Source organism: Pectinophora gossypiella, chromosome 11 (assembly GCF_024362695.1).
Source record: "Pectinophora gossypiella chromosome 11, ilPecGoss1.1, whole genome shotgun sequence".
Classification (NCBI taxonomy): Eukaryota; Metazoa; Arthropoda; class Insecta; order Lepidoptera; family Gelechiidae; genus Pectinophora; species Pectinophora gossypiella.
Genome location: NC_065414.1, coordinates 10,001,029 through 10,017,500, shown reverse-complemented (window position 1 = coordinate 10,017,500; position 16,472 = coordinate 10,001,029). Strand labels below are relative to the sequence as shown.

At 38.6% G+C, this 16,472-nt stretch overlaps 1 protein-coding gene across 1 annotated transcript in view; it reads right to left on the bottom strand.

The window, feature by feature from the left end:
* The window catches only part of LOC126370527 (ras GTPase-activating protein 1), a 24,487-nt gene extending 8,320 nt beyond the window's left edge, over positions 1 to 16,167 (bottom strand). The window contains exons 1-13 of the mRNA XM_050015409.1: positions 15,165 to 16,167; positions 14,556 to 14,669; positions 10,478 to 10,550; positions 9,240 to 9,393; positions 8,429 to 8,553; positions 6,237 to 6,579; positions 4,406 to 4,699; positions 3,832 to 4,002; positions 3,059 to 3,234; positions 2,248 to 2,320; positions 1,120 to 1,238; positions 827 to 957; positions 89 to 258 (exon numbers count right to left, since the gene is read on the bottom strand). Coding sequence (XP_049871366.1) covers positions 89 to 258; positions 827 to 957; positions 1,120 to 1,238; positions 2,248 to 2,320; positions 3,059 to 3,234; positions 3,832 to 4,002; positions 4,406 to 4,699; positions 6,237 to 6,579; positions 8,429 to 8,553; positions 9,240 to 9,393; positions 10,478 to 10,550; positions 14,556 to 14,669; positions 15,165 to 15,321 — 2,100 coding nt within the window. The 5' untranslated portion in view covers positions 15,322 to 16,167. The remainder of the gene's footprint in view (positions 1 to 88; positions 259 to 826; positions 958 to 1,119; positions 1,239 to 2,247; positions 2,321 to 3,058; positions 3,235 to 3,831; positions 4,003 to 4,405; positions 4,700 to 6,236; positions 6,580 to 8,428; positions 8,554 to 9,239; positions 9,394 to 10,477; positions 10,551 to 14,555; positions 14,670 to 15,164) is intronic.
* Between the last annotated feature and the right edge of the window lie 305 nt (positions 16,168 to 16,472).

The following is a 16,472-nucleotide window of genomic DNA, read 5'->3' as shown; positions in this document are numbered from 1 at the left end:
GTATTATCAGTGTAGAGTTTTTACAACGGGAACATTTCCAGGGACGGCACATCATGCATCATAGGGTTCGCGTATTAGCAGACATTACCTGCAGGAAGTGGTTGCAGTGTTTGTGCATGAACTCGTCGACGACGGCGGTGGCGAGCGAGGCGCCGCGGAACAGCGAGCGGTGGTCGTGCTCGCGGGCCACCTCGGCGCTCACCAGCTCCCGCGCCAGCTCCGCGCCGCGACCGCACTCCGTGAACGCGTGTAGTACCGCTGTAAACATGGCCTTATTTACCTACTGTTACTGTCCTTATTTAATATTAAAATTTAATCCCATATCGACCCGTTAAAAATAGCTTTACCATACATACTATTGGATTGTGTCCTAGGTCAAAAATAAATAATGAAATTCTGATTACTAAATAAAGACAGATCTATAACTGACGAAAACCAATTTCTTTTTCTATTTAGTAAGTACTTGTGAATCTCTGCCTACCCCAACGGGTAATAGGAGTGATTTTATGTATGTATGCACATCTTCTTCTTCTCATCGTGCGGGTTGTGAGGTGGAATACCAACCTCGTCAACGAATATTATGTTATTTTTTTATTGTTGAAAACATTTTACATAATGATACAATTGAATCCCATTGCTAAACCTTGCAGGTTTGTCTCAATGCAATATTCCGCTATTGTTACAGTTTGTACGTCGGAAGTATACTACTAATTAATTACACTATTGAATAAATAAAGTACAATATATGTCAAACGCCAAACGCATACGTGGACGAAAGAACCGGTAGAATAGGTAATTCGCCACAAGTGAGGCGCATCATACTTACAAGTAGCGAGTGGCTGTCTATCTGTGCGACAGAGATCTGACAACGCCTTCACCGCCGGTATACCAGGCTCTAGAAGCAGCTGACGTAACGGGTTGTACTCCTCGCGAGGCATCACCAGCTCTTGCATGTATCTGAAATTAAATAACTCCTTTAAGAACAATCATGAAGGAAGAAACAAATAAACGAAGAAAAAAAAGTGTTTTATTATAAACAATAATCATCAGGTTAGGTTAGCGGAGTCTGTGAAAAACGGAATAACGCTGGGGAGATGATGAAGTACGTCAAATGATTACCTGATGCGTAATCTCAAAGAACCCCACTCGCCAATAGGTGTCATGCCAACAAGAGGATACCATTCCTCTATTTCTTCTCCGTTCGCGAGATTAGCAAGTTCTATCGTCAGTTCGGCCACCTAGTAACATAAATTATTAAGTTATAAACACATGAACTTAATTAAGACCCTTTCTACTCAGATTTGAAGAGCTCGGTGGCGCAGCGGTAAATGCGCTCGGTCTGCGATTGTTGAAGTTAAGCAACTTTCGCTAAGGCCGGTCATAGGATGGGTGACCAAAAAAAAAAAAGTTTTCATCTCGAGCTCCTCCGTGCTTCGGAAGGCACGTTAAGCCGTTGGTCCCGGCTGCATTAGCAGTCGTTAATAACCATCAATCCGCACTGGGCCAGCGTGATGGTTTAAGGCCCGATCTCCCTATCCATCCATAGGGAAGGCCCGTGCCCCAGCAGTGGGGACGTTAATGGGCTGATGTTGGTGATGTTGGTTGGCTACTCAGATTGGACTGACACTCATAATCCCAATCAGGGTAGTAACCCTTGGTGATTAACAGGGAGCTTAAAAGGCCAAATCGAAGCAATTCATCATCTAAAAAGCAATATTACAAATGTCAAATAGCAACATTGCTTTCTTAGATGAATTGCTTTAATGTGACCTTTTTTAGACCCCCAGAACAAATAGGACAAAAAAGCCCTGTAGTTCTGTTAACAGAACTGAGGGGTTAAAAAGGAAAGCAATTCACCTAAAAAAGTAATATTGCTATTTGACATTTACTTTTATATGCGCAAATCTCAAATTACAATATTGGTTTTTAAATGAATTGGTTCAATGCCTTTTTAGATCAGCACGCATTCTATATTCTATTCTGTTAGGTACTACTGATTTAATCATCTGATAGAATCAGAATCGTTTATTCAACGTAATTATCATGGATAAACTTGTTGAAGGTGAATGTAACATTTTTGAATTTACGTCATTTCGCAAGGTGTTATGGCTGAGGAGAAGAAATGACAAGAAACTGCAACAGCAACACATCTTTTAAATCAATGAGGGTACATTACAAGTTATTTAATAATTAGAGGAACACATTCAATACTAATATTAATTGATGAAGGTACTAAATGTTTCTTACTTCGGACTCCTTCCCCCGCTTTCCAGTGTTGTGAACGGTGATAGTGAACGATGTTACATCTGGAGGGACATCGCTGTGAAAGAACAACATTTTTAATACGTCAACACTTAAAAGTCCTCAAAATACGCAACAACACAAGAAATCTAGTTCGATGGCGACGAGCGATTGACCCCTATACGTATAGGCAATGCTTAGACAACACACAAAGCTCTTGAGCTCTTGAGCATAGTCAGCCACTGCTAAATCTGGCGATCTAAAAAGACCACATTAAAACAATTATTCTAAAGAAGCAATATTGCAATTTAACATTTGCGCAGACAAAAGTAAGTGTTATTTCCACAAAGCAATATTGCACTTTAACATGAATTGCTTGAATATGGCCTTTTTAGTACCTCTGGTCTTTAAGCCAATTGAAAGAAAGAAGACAGAAAGAAAGAAAGTATTTATTATTAGAGGACGCCACAGTAACAACACAAACACAATAGAGGAAAAAAAAAATATTACACAAAATTGGCTACTACTACTCGCACCGGTCGGAACCACACCATTAAAGTGTCATAGTCAGTATTGCCGCCAAAAGCCTGTACATACATACATAAACTCACGTCTATTTCCCACCGGGGTAAACAGAGACTATAGAATTACATTTGCTTCGATCCTGACACACTTCTCTTGCTTCCTCCACATTCATCAGTCGCTTCATACACGCACGCCGGTTCAGAGTAGATCGTATTAAACCCTGCCAAAAGCCTGTTGAAACACGTAATGCATAAATGTAGAGTCGGTCGTGTTGGTGTCGCAATATACTCACTCGAAAACGAACTCGTCATCCCAGCGCGGGTCGGGCGAGGGCCGCGGGCGCGTGCGCGCCACGGGCGCGGCGCCCAGCGCCAGCCGCAGGTAGGGCCGCGGGGCCAGCCGCGCCGGCAGCCGGTGCGCCGTCAGGCAGCGGATGCGCAGGGCGCGCAGCCACACCACTCGCGGGACCTGCCGGACGATGCACCTCCACTAAGCGATTGGCCGACAACGCACTTGTGACCCCTCTGGTGTTGCAGGTGTCTATGGGTAACGGTAATTGCTTACCAACAGGCAATCCGTGTGCTTTGTCCCGTCTGTGAGACATGATTGGATTGGATATTTGTTTGTTTTTTTTTAAAACCCGACCGCGTTAAGAATCATCACGCGATGTAGATTAACGACAGTACCTACGTCATTTTTTTGCGTTTTTATTGAATCTATATACCGCGGTGTATGAATGTATAGATATGTTAGGGTCAAATGTTCGTCGTATTTTTTCTGCGGTACTTATATATCAATGATGATTATTTTTATGTAATGTTTAACGAGGCTTGAGCCACTCTTGATGGTTATGCCAGCATCATACTTTACAGTGTTTAATGATAATTAAACCATCGCTTTCAAGATCAATATTACAGCACTACACATTGCTGTTCAGGGATTGTTATTCCTAAGAGACACAGTACAGTATTTATATACAAGTTTTGCCGTTACGGATACTGGATCTGCCAAGAGGCACTCAATCTGTCCCCTATGTAGATTTTGGTGGGATAATTTCCTTCGTACCTTGCACTGATGCCTAGCTTGCTGCGGCACACACAATGGCCGCAGAGCATCCAGCCAGGCGCGCTCCTCAGCCGCGCTGTTAGCGGCGAGGAACGTGTGCGTGGATAGACACGGCAACGCTCGCTCCACTAGCTGGAAACAGAACTCCCGCTCCCAGAGGGATTCGTGCACCTGGAAAAAAGATATACAGCTGTAGCACAGAGTAAAGAATGATACTACTGTACAGCTTTTACAGATCCGAAACTAGAAATAACAGACAGGTGGAGGCAGTATAAGAGTTTAGTCACTTTCTTATGAACATATAAATAGAACCTTAATTGAAAGGAATACAAATACACCAAATAAAAAAATTGCACCGAAATAAAAAGAAATAATGACAAAAGACTCTTCACATACATATACATATAGCACATACGAATAAAAAATATAGCTAGCATTTTAACTACGCGAACTGACCAAAAAGTCACTAATTTAAAAGGTTTCAACGAGAAATAAATGCAATAAAAAAAAAAATATACGGTCGAATTGAGAACCTCCTCCTTTTTTGAAGTCGGTAAAAAGAAGAAAAAAATACCTGATACAAATAAGCGCAGGACAGATCAATCAGACCCTTCGGCTTCGTCCTCTTCGGCGAGTCGTAGAAGTACAAATGAGTATCCGTTCCCTCTTGCAATAGAACGAAATACAAGGCCTTCCACTTCTTAGCGCCTTTATCGGATTTCTTGTTCAAGTAACCCTGGTGTTTGATTCCCTTCATCTTCTTCAAGCCGATCTGGTCTCGACATTCGCGAAGGGTCGCATATATCTTCTCCGCTGCCGCCCCAGTTGTGCTTTGTTGAGGCTCAATTTGGTGGCCCTCTGCGATGAGCTGGAATGAAAAAAAAAGTAGAGTTTATAATTTGTATTCGAATTTTGAAAAGCGTTCGATAGTATTGGATGATGTAATGTCAATGCACGTAAACAGATTACACTACATTACTTGTGTGACAAAGGATATAAGTATGCACAATTTTTTCGCGCGTGTCGTTACTAAAGTTTTGAATCTGGGTCGTTCTTCTTTTTTATCGACAATAAAAAGACATTTTCTCGATTTATCGGATTTAACATCTTTAAAATTATAACGGCAATAAATATTTTAAAACATCATATAAAGATGTGTCTGTAGAGGACTATTTAGTGGTTCTCTTTATCTTGGTAACATACTTTTCTCTGCAGGCGCATTCCAAAAAATATTGTGACAGAGTGGCCCTTTTCATCGGAGACAGCATTTCAATTTACCACTCTGTCACATAATTTTGTGAAAAACGATCAAGCTACGTTAATAGCTAATTGAGGAACCGATTAGTATTTTGCTTGTATTTTATAATAAGATAACTATATTTTTGGACAATCAAAACATGAAATAAAATTCTAAAACATAACTTATCAGAAGCAGAACGAAGGACAGATCATTGTCGATAAAAAAGAAGAACGACCCATATATCGCACAACAATCAAATGTGCTGATAACTAAACTTATATTACAGATTCTGTATTAAATTATCGTGCCAAAATAAGTTCAGAATACGAAGAAGTACTCATTTACAGGATGTGATAACAAGATAATAAAACCGATAAAAATTAGTTGTAAATATAAAACACAATGACCGATATATTGAATGGATCAATATGTCTATTAAACTTCAGTTTCCGTTTGTTTACTTTGGTGACAAAATGGTTGTGTAGATAATACAATTTTTTTATCTATTCAAATCATTAATTATATCAGACTTCTTTCTTTAATTTGACTTATTGTACGTTTGCCTCGAATGGCATTAACTACTTGGCCGATTCAATATCAGTCATACGCATTTATTAGTCATTTATTCCATCTATTTTTCTATATAATAAAAATAATTTTCCTAACTTTAGTTACGCAAAAACTGGCCCTGGTAGCCCAGTTGGTAGAACGATTGCCTCTCACTTTGAGGTCGCAGGTGCGAATCGAGTACAGATCAAAACCAAGGATTGTCGAATTTGTTTTCGAATTCCTGTTTGGATCATAAATGATTATCACGTGATCAGCGGTGAAGGGAAACATCGCGAGGAAACTCACATTCCCGAGGAATGCATTTTCGGAGATATGTGACCTAACCTGTATTGGGCTGGTTTTCCCTTCGCGGGTTGGAAGGTCAGACAGGAAGTCGAAAGCTTTTGTCAAAAAACCGGACCTGTCAAATCATCAGGTTAGGTAAGCGGACCCTGTGAAAAACGGGATAATGCTAGGGGGATGAGTTAGGCAAAAGCTAGAAAATAGCTCGGACAAATATGATGATTATTTTTGTGGATTTAAGTGGATCTCTGCATGGTTATGACAGATACGCAACGGGCAGGACCACTGGTTAAGTATATAGATGAGGACTTACCGGTTGTCCCAACGTATGCCCCTCGACGATCTGCTCCTTCCTGTATCTGTTGATAACAGCATCGAGACATTCGAACGTCCTTCCTCCCATCAGATACCTGACCCCTTTCTTCTCAATCCTGAACCTTTGAATCTGGTTGTTTATATGAAAGAACAGTGAATAATCCCCGGGAGAGTTGTCTGAAGGTCTGACGAGGAAGCTGCCCGGGCCCGCCTTGACGAGCATGTCGACTGCCTCGCTCTTCGTGCAGTTTGGATGGAACCAGGAGAACACCGTGTTGGGGTCGATGGACGGATCTAGGTCTTCGACTAGCTCGCGGAAAATCATGCCTTGTTCTCCCGTCCTGGGGAGGAAAATATATTTTTTTATATTATATAACATATAGAGCCGTGATTGCCCAATTGGAAGAACGATTGACTCTCAATGTCAGGTTCTATGTTCGAATCCAGCACGGGCCCGAAGCAATTTTTTCGAATTTATGTTTGGATCACAAATGATTATCATTCAGCGGTGAATAAAAACATCGTGAGGAAACCCAAATTACCGAGAAATGCGTTTCGGAAGTATGTAATCTATCCTGTCTTGGGCAGGTTTGGAAGGTCAGACGCTTTGTCGCTCCTGTTTGGTCGACCTGTCATATCTTTAGATTAGGCGAGCGAACCTTGTGAAAACGGTATAACGCTAAGGAGATAATGACGTACAGAGTCAGACCCACAGTCCCTAATAGATGGTGGGTAGACCCACAAGTAATTTATTTACGACGACGGAAAATTCCACTTGATATCAACTCAGAATCACGGTCTGAATCATCCCTCAAAGTTTTCGTTACGATGTCACTAACAGTCTGTATATACCTAACATTTATCAATAACCAACAAAAAGTTATAAACATCATCAATATGTAAATAAGGATACAAATTCAAATTCAAAAATATCTGTATTCAGTTGGTAACATAGTTACACTTTGAATCGTCAATTTTTACATAACGAACGTCTCATCCGCCTAAAACTACTGCAGCTTCTCACAACCTGTATAGCCGGGGAAAAGAAGCTGCAAGAAAAACCTCGGCACAGGGCCCTAGACGTTCTTTAAAAAAATAAATAAACATAAAATATTGGTATACAATTGAGTAATTTAGCTGCTTTATATCAGTTCTCAGACAGTTAAACCCATGCATTCATATCATCAAAATAATCACTAACTTTATAATAACCTTTTTTGTAAAGTTTTTGTTTAACTACTGTCTTAAAACAGCTGAAAGGCAAATTCTGTAATGTAGACGAACGCACGCTAGTTGTAAGTGGGTTGACATCTAAGGGCACTGCAATCAACGGTCAGTGGTGATAATTGTGATTGTGAACGTAGCAGACGCTTGGCCTAGAGGAATCACAATCAGAAGTAGCCAAAATGAGAAGTTGCCATAATGAGAAGTAGTCCATTTGCGAGTCGGTTCCCATAATGAGAATTAGCCCTAATGCGCCTAAATCGAACTAATTGAACTAACGACTTACAGCCAGGAAGGTTATTGATGTAACGTTTTGTAATTAATAATCAGGGACTCTACGTCCCGACGTTTTTAGGGTTGAATTTAGGATACGAACACCACCACCAGCGAAGAAAGATATTTGAGCAAGATTTTTGTGTAATCAGGGAATTTCCAATCGGCGTTCCCCAAGAACACGCACGGTAGATGGCGTTGTTCAATTTTAACGTGATAATTACCCATTTTCTCATTGTAGGGGTATATACCCCACTCATTGCTGGGGTATATAATTATATAATTATTCAAAAATGTAACGTGTCTATTAATTGTAACATTTTCTCATTGCTGGGGTATATACCCCACTCATTGCTGGGGTATATAATTATATAATTATTCAAAAATATAACGTCTCTAATAAATGTAACCTTTTCTCAATGAGAAAATGGGTAATTATCACGTTAAAATTGAACAATAATTATATAATTATTCAAAAATGTAACGTAATGGCAGAAGCATATATAAAACTAATTATTGCTTGATATGTTGAGCGCTAACATAGCCTCAGGTTGTCAGAAAAAAAAAGAGTATTTCTATTTCAGTCGTCTGAGAGGATTATGTTTGAAATCGATTGACCCTAGTGAGTTGCTGAATAAGGGAAAACCGTCGACCACGCCAGCGGGTGCTTAAGAAAGAATACCAGTGACTTACCTATGAGCAGTGACCCACAGCCAGCCATCGCCCATGTCGTTGTGCACGAAGAAGATGTCTCCCTTCTGGAACGTCAGCTCATCCGTATCTGGCATCTTAGTGTACGGCAGGATCGCCACCACTCGCTGATGATCATATGAAACAAAAAAATATGTTAGGTGCTCAAAAGAAATAAGTTTTTTTTTGTTTTTTTTTTACAAAATTTTTTATTTATTAAATTATTAGGTAAACCACTGATACCGTTAAGCCACAATACGGTTTGTCTCGGTAAGTAGTAGTTTAGCTAAAAATTCCAAATATCAAGAGCATATTTGTACCCCTTTAGACATTGAATTGGGCTAAATCCCGTCTTAGTGAGCATCTACGTCCTAAAAAAAACGCTGGTGCAAAATTTAAGCTACTTGTAATTTCTGAGAGGGTCAGTCAGTCAGTGAGTAAGTAACCTTTCGCTTTTATATACAGGGTATTAGTGACATCGTAACGAAAACTTTTAGGGATGGTTCAGACCATGATTCTGAGTTGATATCAAGTAGAATTGTCCGTGGCAAAAGTATGAAACTGAAATTAATTTAAAATTTTCATGAATTTTCCGACAGGAAAATCTACTTGATATCAATTCAGAATCATGGCCTGTATCATCCCCCTCAGTATTTGTTACTATGTCACTAACACCCTATCTACTTGTATGGCTACAATTATTATTAATACTGGCTAAATTAGAGTAATGAGCTGAATCATCCCCCTCAGTATTCGTTACGATGTCACTAACAGCATGTATATTAATATGAACAAGAGTTCCTGTAGATCATACCTTCTTATCATTAACCGGTTCCGGCGGTGGGACAGGCTCGACGAGCCGCTCGCGTTTGAGCAGGTCCGAACAATGGCTGTAGAACCCGACCAGCTCCGCCAGAGAGTCGAACTGGCGACCCCCGATGTAGTAGTCGCCGCATACTGCTGTTATCCTATTCACCAAGACACAAGAAATTACATATAAACTCACGCCTATTTCCCACCGCAGTGTGCAGTTACTATGGTACCTATTCCATTTGCCTCGATCCTGACATAATTCTCTTCTCCACATTCATAAATCGTTTCATACACGCATACCGGTTCAAAGTAGACCGTACAAAACCTTTAAAGAATATTTAGTTAAATTTAAGCTGCGCGTCTATTTAAGCGGATTCAGAGGGGACATTTACACATTGCTATTAGAAATCAGAATCATTTATTCAACGTAATAATCATGGATAAACTTGTTGAAGGTCAATGTAACATTTTTGAATTTACGTCATTTCGCAAGGTGTTATAGCTGAGGAGAAGAAATGACAAGAAACTGCAACAGCAACACATCTTTTAAATCAATGAGGGTACATTACAAGTTATTTAATTACGAGCTGTCATAGCGGCATGGATTTCATCCAATGTATGTAGTTGTGTAGGAATAGTACGCAACAAGAAATCCGGACGTCCTTCCCGTTCTGATTCTGTTCAAGCGCAGCTTTCGTTAGCTTAGTCAAGTAGCGCGTGTGGACTGACGAATCGAATGATAGTAAATTTTTGACATCAGTCTTTGGTTAGTGATTCTCGAGTTGAAATTTCATAATAGACATTTCCTTATTCCTCGCATTAAAGTTTTTAAATGTATTTTTCTATTCATCATCATCATCAACAGCCTATATACGTCCCACTGCTGGGCACAGGCCTCCCCTCAATCAACCGGAGGGGGTATGGAGCATACTCCACCACGCTGCTCCAATGCGGATTGGTGGAGGTGTTTTTACGGCTAATAGCCGGGACCAACGGCTTAACGTGCCCTCCGAAGCACGGAATCATCTTACTTTTTCGGACAATCAGGTGATTCAAGCCTGAAAAGTCCTTACCAAACAAAGGACAGTCTCACAAAGTGATTTCGACCATGTCCCCATCGGGAATCGAACCCGGACCTCCAGATCGTGAGCCTAACGCTCTAACCACTAGACCACGGAGGCTGTTATTTTATTTTTCTATTAACAAGCTTAAAATAAAGGTTCAATTTTCAATACGTACCTGAAGTGATTTATTCCAGTGCGACCCAGATAGCTCAGAACATACGACCCAGGTTTGCGATCACTCTCACGAACTGAAAATAAGTAGGAATATTGATACATTTACTAGGAGTGTGGTCCGGATTCTAACAGTTTAGTTGTTTGCGACAAATGATCGTAAAATTGACGCAAACGAAACAACATACCTACTTTATAAGTACATATCACATACATAGAATAATATCCACTGCGTATACAGAAGGGTGACTCTTTGCCCCGCACCATTTATATCGGGCACTGAGATAGTATCGTATATTTACCTCACCCCCGCTGGGTGGTGTGCCAATGGGAAGGTACAGTCACAAGCTATCAGAAAATTAATACTTGCTTTGAATTTGATCTGTATGTTACTATAGTAACACACCTAAGACAGATGTATTGTGTTAACCACATGGAGATAGGGATCAGACTATTGCGCTAACTAATAGACAATTATGTTGAAATGGAGTTAAGTTTATCGCCAGTATTATTAGGAAGGTGGATTAGAAGCGATATATAAAAGTGTTACAATGTAACGGACTAATTGGCGCTATACTTAATAGTTTAAATATTATTACTTATTAGCTTTCCGCCCGTAACATAGTCCGCTTGGATTTTTAGATTTAATTATGGCCCGCGGCTCGTTTTGACCTCCTTAGGGTATGATTTCAGAGATAAAACCTATCCTATATCCTTCCCCATATCACAAACTGTCTCGACACCAAATTTATCTAAATCGGTTCTATGGTTAATGTGTGAAAAGGTAACATACAGATAGAGTTACTTTCGCGTTTATAATTATTTGAGTGGATTATTCGGAAAATAAGAACATTAGTGATTATTATGTGTAACGCATACATATTCAATAAAATTTAATTAATAGGCGAAACCGGAATGTTGCAACTTACGACCCACTAAGAAATTCAAAGAAGCATGAAGTGTACATGCTACAATATGTGTGTTTATGTTGTGTGTGTGTGTGTGTGTGTAGCTGTGGTAGCCCCGTTGGTAGAATGCTTGCCTCTCACTTTGAGGTCGCAGGTTCGAATCCAACACAGGCCGAATTTTTCGAATTCATGTATGGATCATAAATGATTATCACGAGCTCAGCAGTCAAGGGAAACATCATAAGGAAACCCACATTCCCGAGAAATTCATTTTCGGAGGTATGTGACCTGACCAGTATTGGGTTGGTTTGCCCTTTGCGGGTTTGAAGGTCAGACAGGCAGTCGCTTCTGTAAAAACCGGACCTGTCAAATCTTCTGGTTAGGTAAGAGGACCCTGTAAAAAAAACGGGATAATGCTAGTGGGATGATGATGAAGTGTATGCTAATAGAATACATACTTTGATGAATCATTAATATTAAAAGTGAAACCGCAGTCGAAAGAAAATACCTTACATTGATTACACAATCGCAGTGGAAACCTCTTGGGAAGTGCGGCTATTGTCTATTGTTAAGTGTTTTGTAAAACAAAGTGGCTTATGTGAGAAAAACTAGGTTGACACCTAGAAAAACGTTACAAATTTTCTTGTAGATTAATATACTCTATAAGTGTCCAAGCCATGTTCCTGTCGTTCCTGAACTAAAAACAAAAAAAAAAAAGTGAACTGGAGTACAGTAGTAGTCCAGTCAGTAGCGTAGTAGTAGTTAGTAGTGTGTCGTGTAGTGTCTTATAAAAGTATTTGGATGTTGCTAACTATTACTAACTAGATGTCAACTCCGTCCGCCTGGGCGGGGGACTATATAGGCACTTAGGAATAACGTAGCTTTCTACTTGTATAGGAATTTTCAAAATCAATCCTATACTTCCAGAGATTACATCCAACAAACAAACTTATAAACTTTACCTCTTTATTTAGTGTAATACATTACTAAGTATTTAAAACAAAATTAAAGTAATAAAAGAAACTAATTATATAAAAAATCAATTAGGTTCTGAGTGTCACCGGTTTTCACTAACACAGTTGGCTCAACCGTTATAGATGGCGATATGGTTCGCCACCACATTGGTGTAACAGAAAGCTAGGTGAGGGGTGGCTACTTAGTTCATCTTGCAAATGATATATCTCTGCCTAGCCTAATTAAGAATGTAGTTGACAGTGTTGCCGATCTGTGGGGAATTCCCCAAACTGCGAGGAAAGCAAAGCTGATTGGGGAATGTGTGGGGAGAGCTTCAATTCGGGGAAAATGTGGGGATTTTAAGTATGAACACAAATACGCGATATTTAACATCAAATTTCTGCTAGTCTTGATTGATTTCCCTGATAGCCTTTTATTCCGTAAGTTGACGTCAGAATAATGGTCAAGTTGCCGTCCAACTACTGCCGTATTTTGACGTCAAGTTTACAGCAGAATCTGGAGAGTAAAATTTGACGGAAACTTGCGGTGAAATTAACGTTAAGTATTATCTATTATCGCCGCCTTGTGGCAGAAATAAAAATCACATGGAATATGTCGCGACCTACCGGCAGAATTTACCTTTCAAGTAGCTCTACCTAGCGGGAAAAAAATCATTTTTTAATTTCTGTAAAAAATAAAAAAATGTTGGTATTTGCTCTTCAACGTAACGAAAAATATAATTAGAAAATATAGATATTAAAAAGAACTTTACAGTGAATGTGACACTAGTGATATCTGGCATACGTCAGAAATGCATTCTCACCTCAGAACAATACTGAGATTCTCACAGAGACCGAACTTTACCTACATTTTTGGTTGTTTTATTTCTGTGGGGAATATGTGGGGAATTATCATTTTTCTTTCCCCAAACGTGGGGAATTTCGACAATGCGTTTGGGGATTTTAGCAAATTACTGTCGGCAACACTGGTAGTTGAGAGCTTCAGCTTATGTTATGTTAAATACCTACATAAAATATATTTCGTGTAGTGGAAAGAGGGAAAAAAGTAACAATATACATACATACATACACGCCTATTTCCCATCGGGGTAAGCAGAGACTATAGAATTCCATTTGGTTCGATCCTGACACACTTCTCTTGCTTCCTCCACATTCATCAATCGCTTCATACATGCACGCCGGTTCAGAGTAGATAGTATTAAACCTTTTCTAAGGACATCTCCAATTCAAAAGTAACAAAATATAACTTAAATCATTATTCTGAATAAAAATACCCAAATCGAATGTCAATCGGTGTCATATAAATGGAACAGATAAACTATTATTAATAATAGTTAAAGTCGTAATTAAGGATATACTCCGCTTCCTGTATCCTGTATGACTATTGACAGTGATTAGTTTTCAAATTAAAAAAAAATTAGTGAATTGTTCTTTTTGATGATAAATTAATACATTAAAACTAATTAACTCAATAGCAGTAGATAGCCCAGTAATTATTTAATCTGTTTTTGACAAATAAATGAAAATTAGGTACATTTTCCTTAACTAAATGAATAAATTAAATATAGTTTAATAAATATAGAGAAACTTAGCAATTTGAATGACATTTAGCAGAACAAAATATTGGTAATGAGACAATCATTTGAAAATACATACATTTGAATTTAATTAACAGTGTGATTAAGAAGACAAAGAGCAATAAAATAGATTCACTCAGTTTTTTTTTGACGTGACATTGTAGATTCGCTGCAGATGGCATTAACTACTTGGCCGGACAAATGGGGTGCACTGAGTGCTCTCACCCAGTACAAAATTGTGGGTCGATAGCGATAAATGCTGAATCACGGAAATCGTCGACCACGTCGGCGGGGTCGGTATCGGGACTGAGAGAGAAAGTAGGCACAGATGGTTGTTTAGCAATTCTACTAATATGTCCAATACTACAAAAATATTTTTGTGATTATTAATAGAATAATGGTAATTTGGGACACTAGATATTAAACTTACTGAACAAGAATAAGGATGCCATACACAGTAACAATAACAATACAATAAAATCCTCAAAAATACACAAAATTATAAAATATACAAATAAAACAATAAAAAAAGAAACATATAATTCATAATATGGTAGAGGTCCTAAATAAAAAACTCCACGGGTTCTTCTTTCTTACACAAATAATTGATGCTATCTACTTACCTAAATAGCTCCCCAGCTTGCCGGCAGCCCACAGCCTCTCCTCAGATGTGTACCGATCCAGACGACCGTGATACCACTCTGTCTCTGGAGGGGCTAACACTGCTTGTCTTTCTCCTGTTGTACACAACAATATTTTTTAATTCAAGGACATATGAAAAAGAATAACATAGAAAAAGTAACAACAAAACTAACACAAGCATATAATACATACACTATAATACATCAAAGTAGGTTGTGAACTTTTAATTATAAGGATGTGTGTTGTTGACCAATATGTGTAAACACCAATTTAATTTTACATTAAATTCTTGTAAATAAGATTTGTTTAAAGAGGAATAAACCTAAAAATCTATAATTTTCCTGTTAGCCCCTAATATTTCGGGAAACATGGGAATGAAATATATTGAACTAGCACAACTCTCCTTCCTGTCATTGCTAGTTAACCAAAATATAATAAAAAAAAAACAAAACAATCAATTTAATTCACTAATAAATTCATCAAATACACCGATTACCAATTTTTACAGCGATAAACAACCACAAGCCTTAAAATAGTGAAAAACGCATAATGTTTATAATTGTATTTTTTGAATAATGTAAACAGTTCACCATTGATGCTAGGTCCATCTGGTTCATCGAGTTCCAGGTCCGCCGCCAGCTCGGCAATGTCTCCGCCGCCGTCCTCGGACTCCGTTGACGGCGAACCCAACTTGTCCTTCACAGGGGGTCCGATCGGAGCCCCCATAGCTCGAATCAAATCAGCCATTTTTCACCAAAAAATTACAAGCAGTAAGAACTTCACTCAAACTTGTCTTAGCGAAGACAGTGACCACACATTATTTACAACTAGTCCACTATTAAAATTTCAAGAAAACGTCCCAAACGTGTTTACAACAGAAACAAAAAGTCCACTGTCCACAATGACTGCGAAAATCTCTAAATTGCAGCGAGAAACCCGATTCACATCAGTACAATGCCAACAGAAACGTAAAAACGAATTGAAATATTCATTGTTGCAAACAAAATATGAAATATTTTAGTCAAACAAAACTGCAATTTTCATATAAAATATCCCATCACTCGATACGATACGCCCGTATACAGATAAAAAAAAATGTTTTGTTGTTGTTGTTGTTTAAATTCGCCTTATATAAGGCAAGCAAAGATCTCAGGACCATACAGCCTTGACTTTAGTAATTTAATATTCGAAAATCACGATCAAAATAGGCCTAAGCCTTGTCTTCAATTTTCAATATCCAATTTAGGCCAGTGCCTTGTCTTCAGTTTTCAATCTCTCTCATTTAATATTCTTATTAGGCCAAAGCCTTGTCTTCAGTTTCCAATATCCAATTTAGGCCAAAGTCTTGTCTTCAGTTTTCAATCTCTCTCATTTAATATTCTTAATAGGCCAAAGCCTTGTCTTCAGTTTTTAATCTCTTTCATTTAAAATCCATATTAGGCCTAAGCCTTGTCTTCTGTATCCAAAATCTTGAAAGTAAAATCCAGTTTAGGCCTAAGCCTCGTCTTTATCCATGATCTTGTCACATCCAATAATAAGAAGTTCCATTCCAGTAAAGTATTATCCGGTAAAGGTTATACCAACCAATTAAGGTAAGTAGGTACGTAAGTATAGTCTTCAAATTTCCAATAAAGTTCTAGAAACAAATTTATACAGTGCTAAATAAGTCTCAGGATTTTGAAGCAGTTCAAGCACAGCACGCGGGACTTTGCCAGGCTCTTTGTAAATATTAAGCAAGTCATCCATTAAAAGCAAACGTTCTATTGCAAAATGAGGACAATTGTAGAAAATGTGATCCAAAGTTTGATCTTCTATAGAGCATAAATTGCACGTAGGGGATGCAATTATTCTCATTCTAGCTAAATGCGCATTAACTCTGCAATGACCAAAGCGAAGAC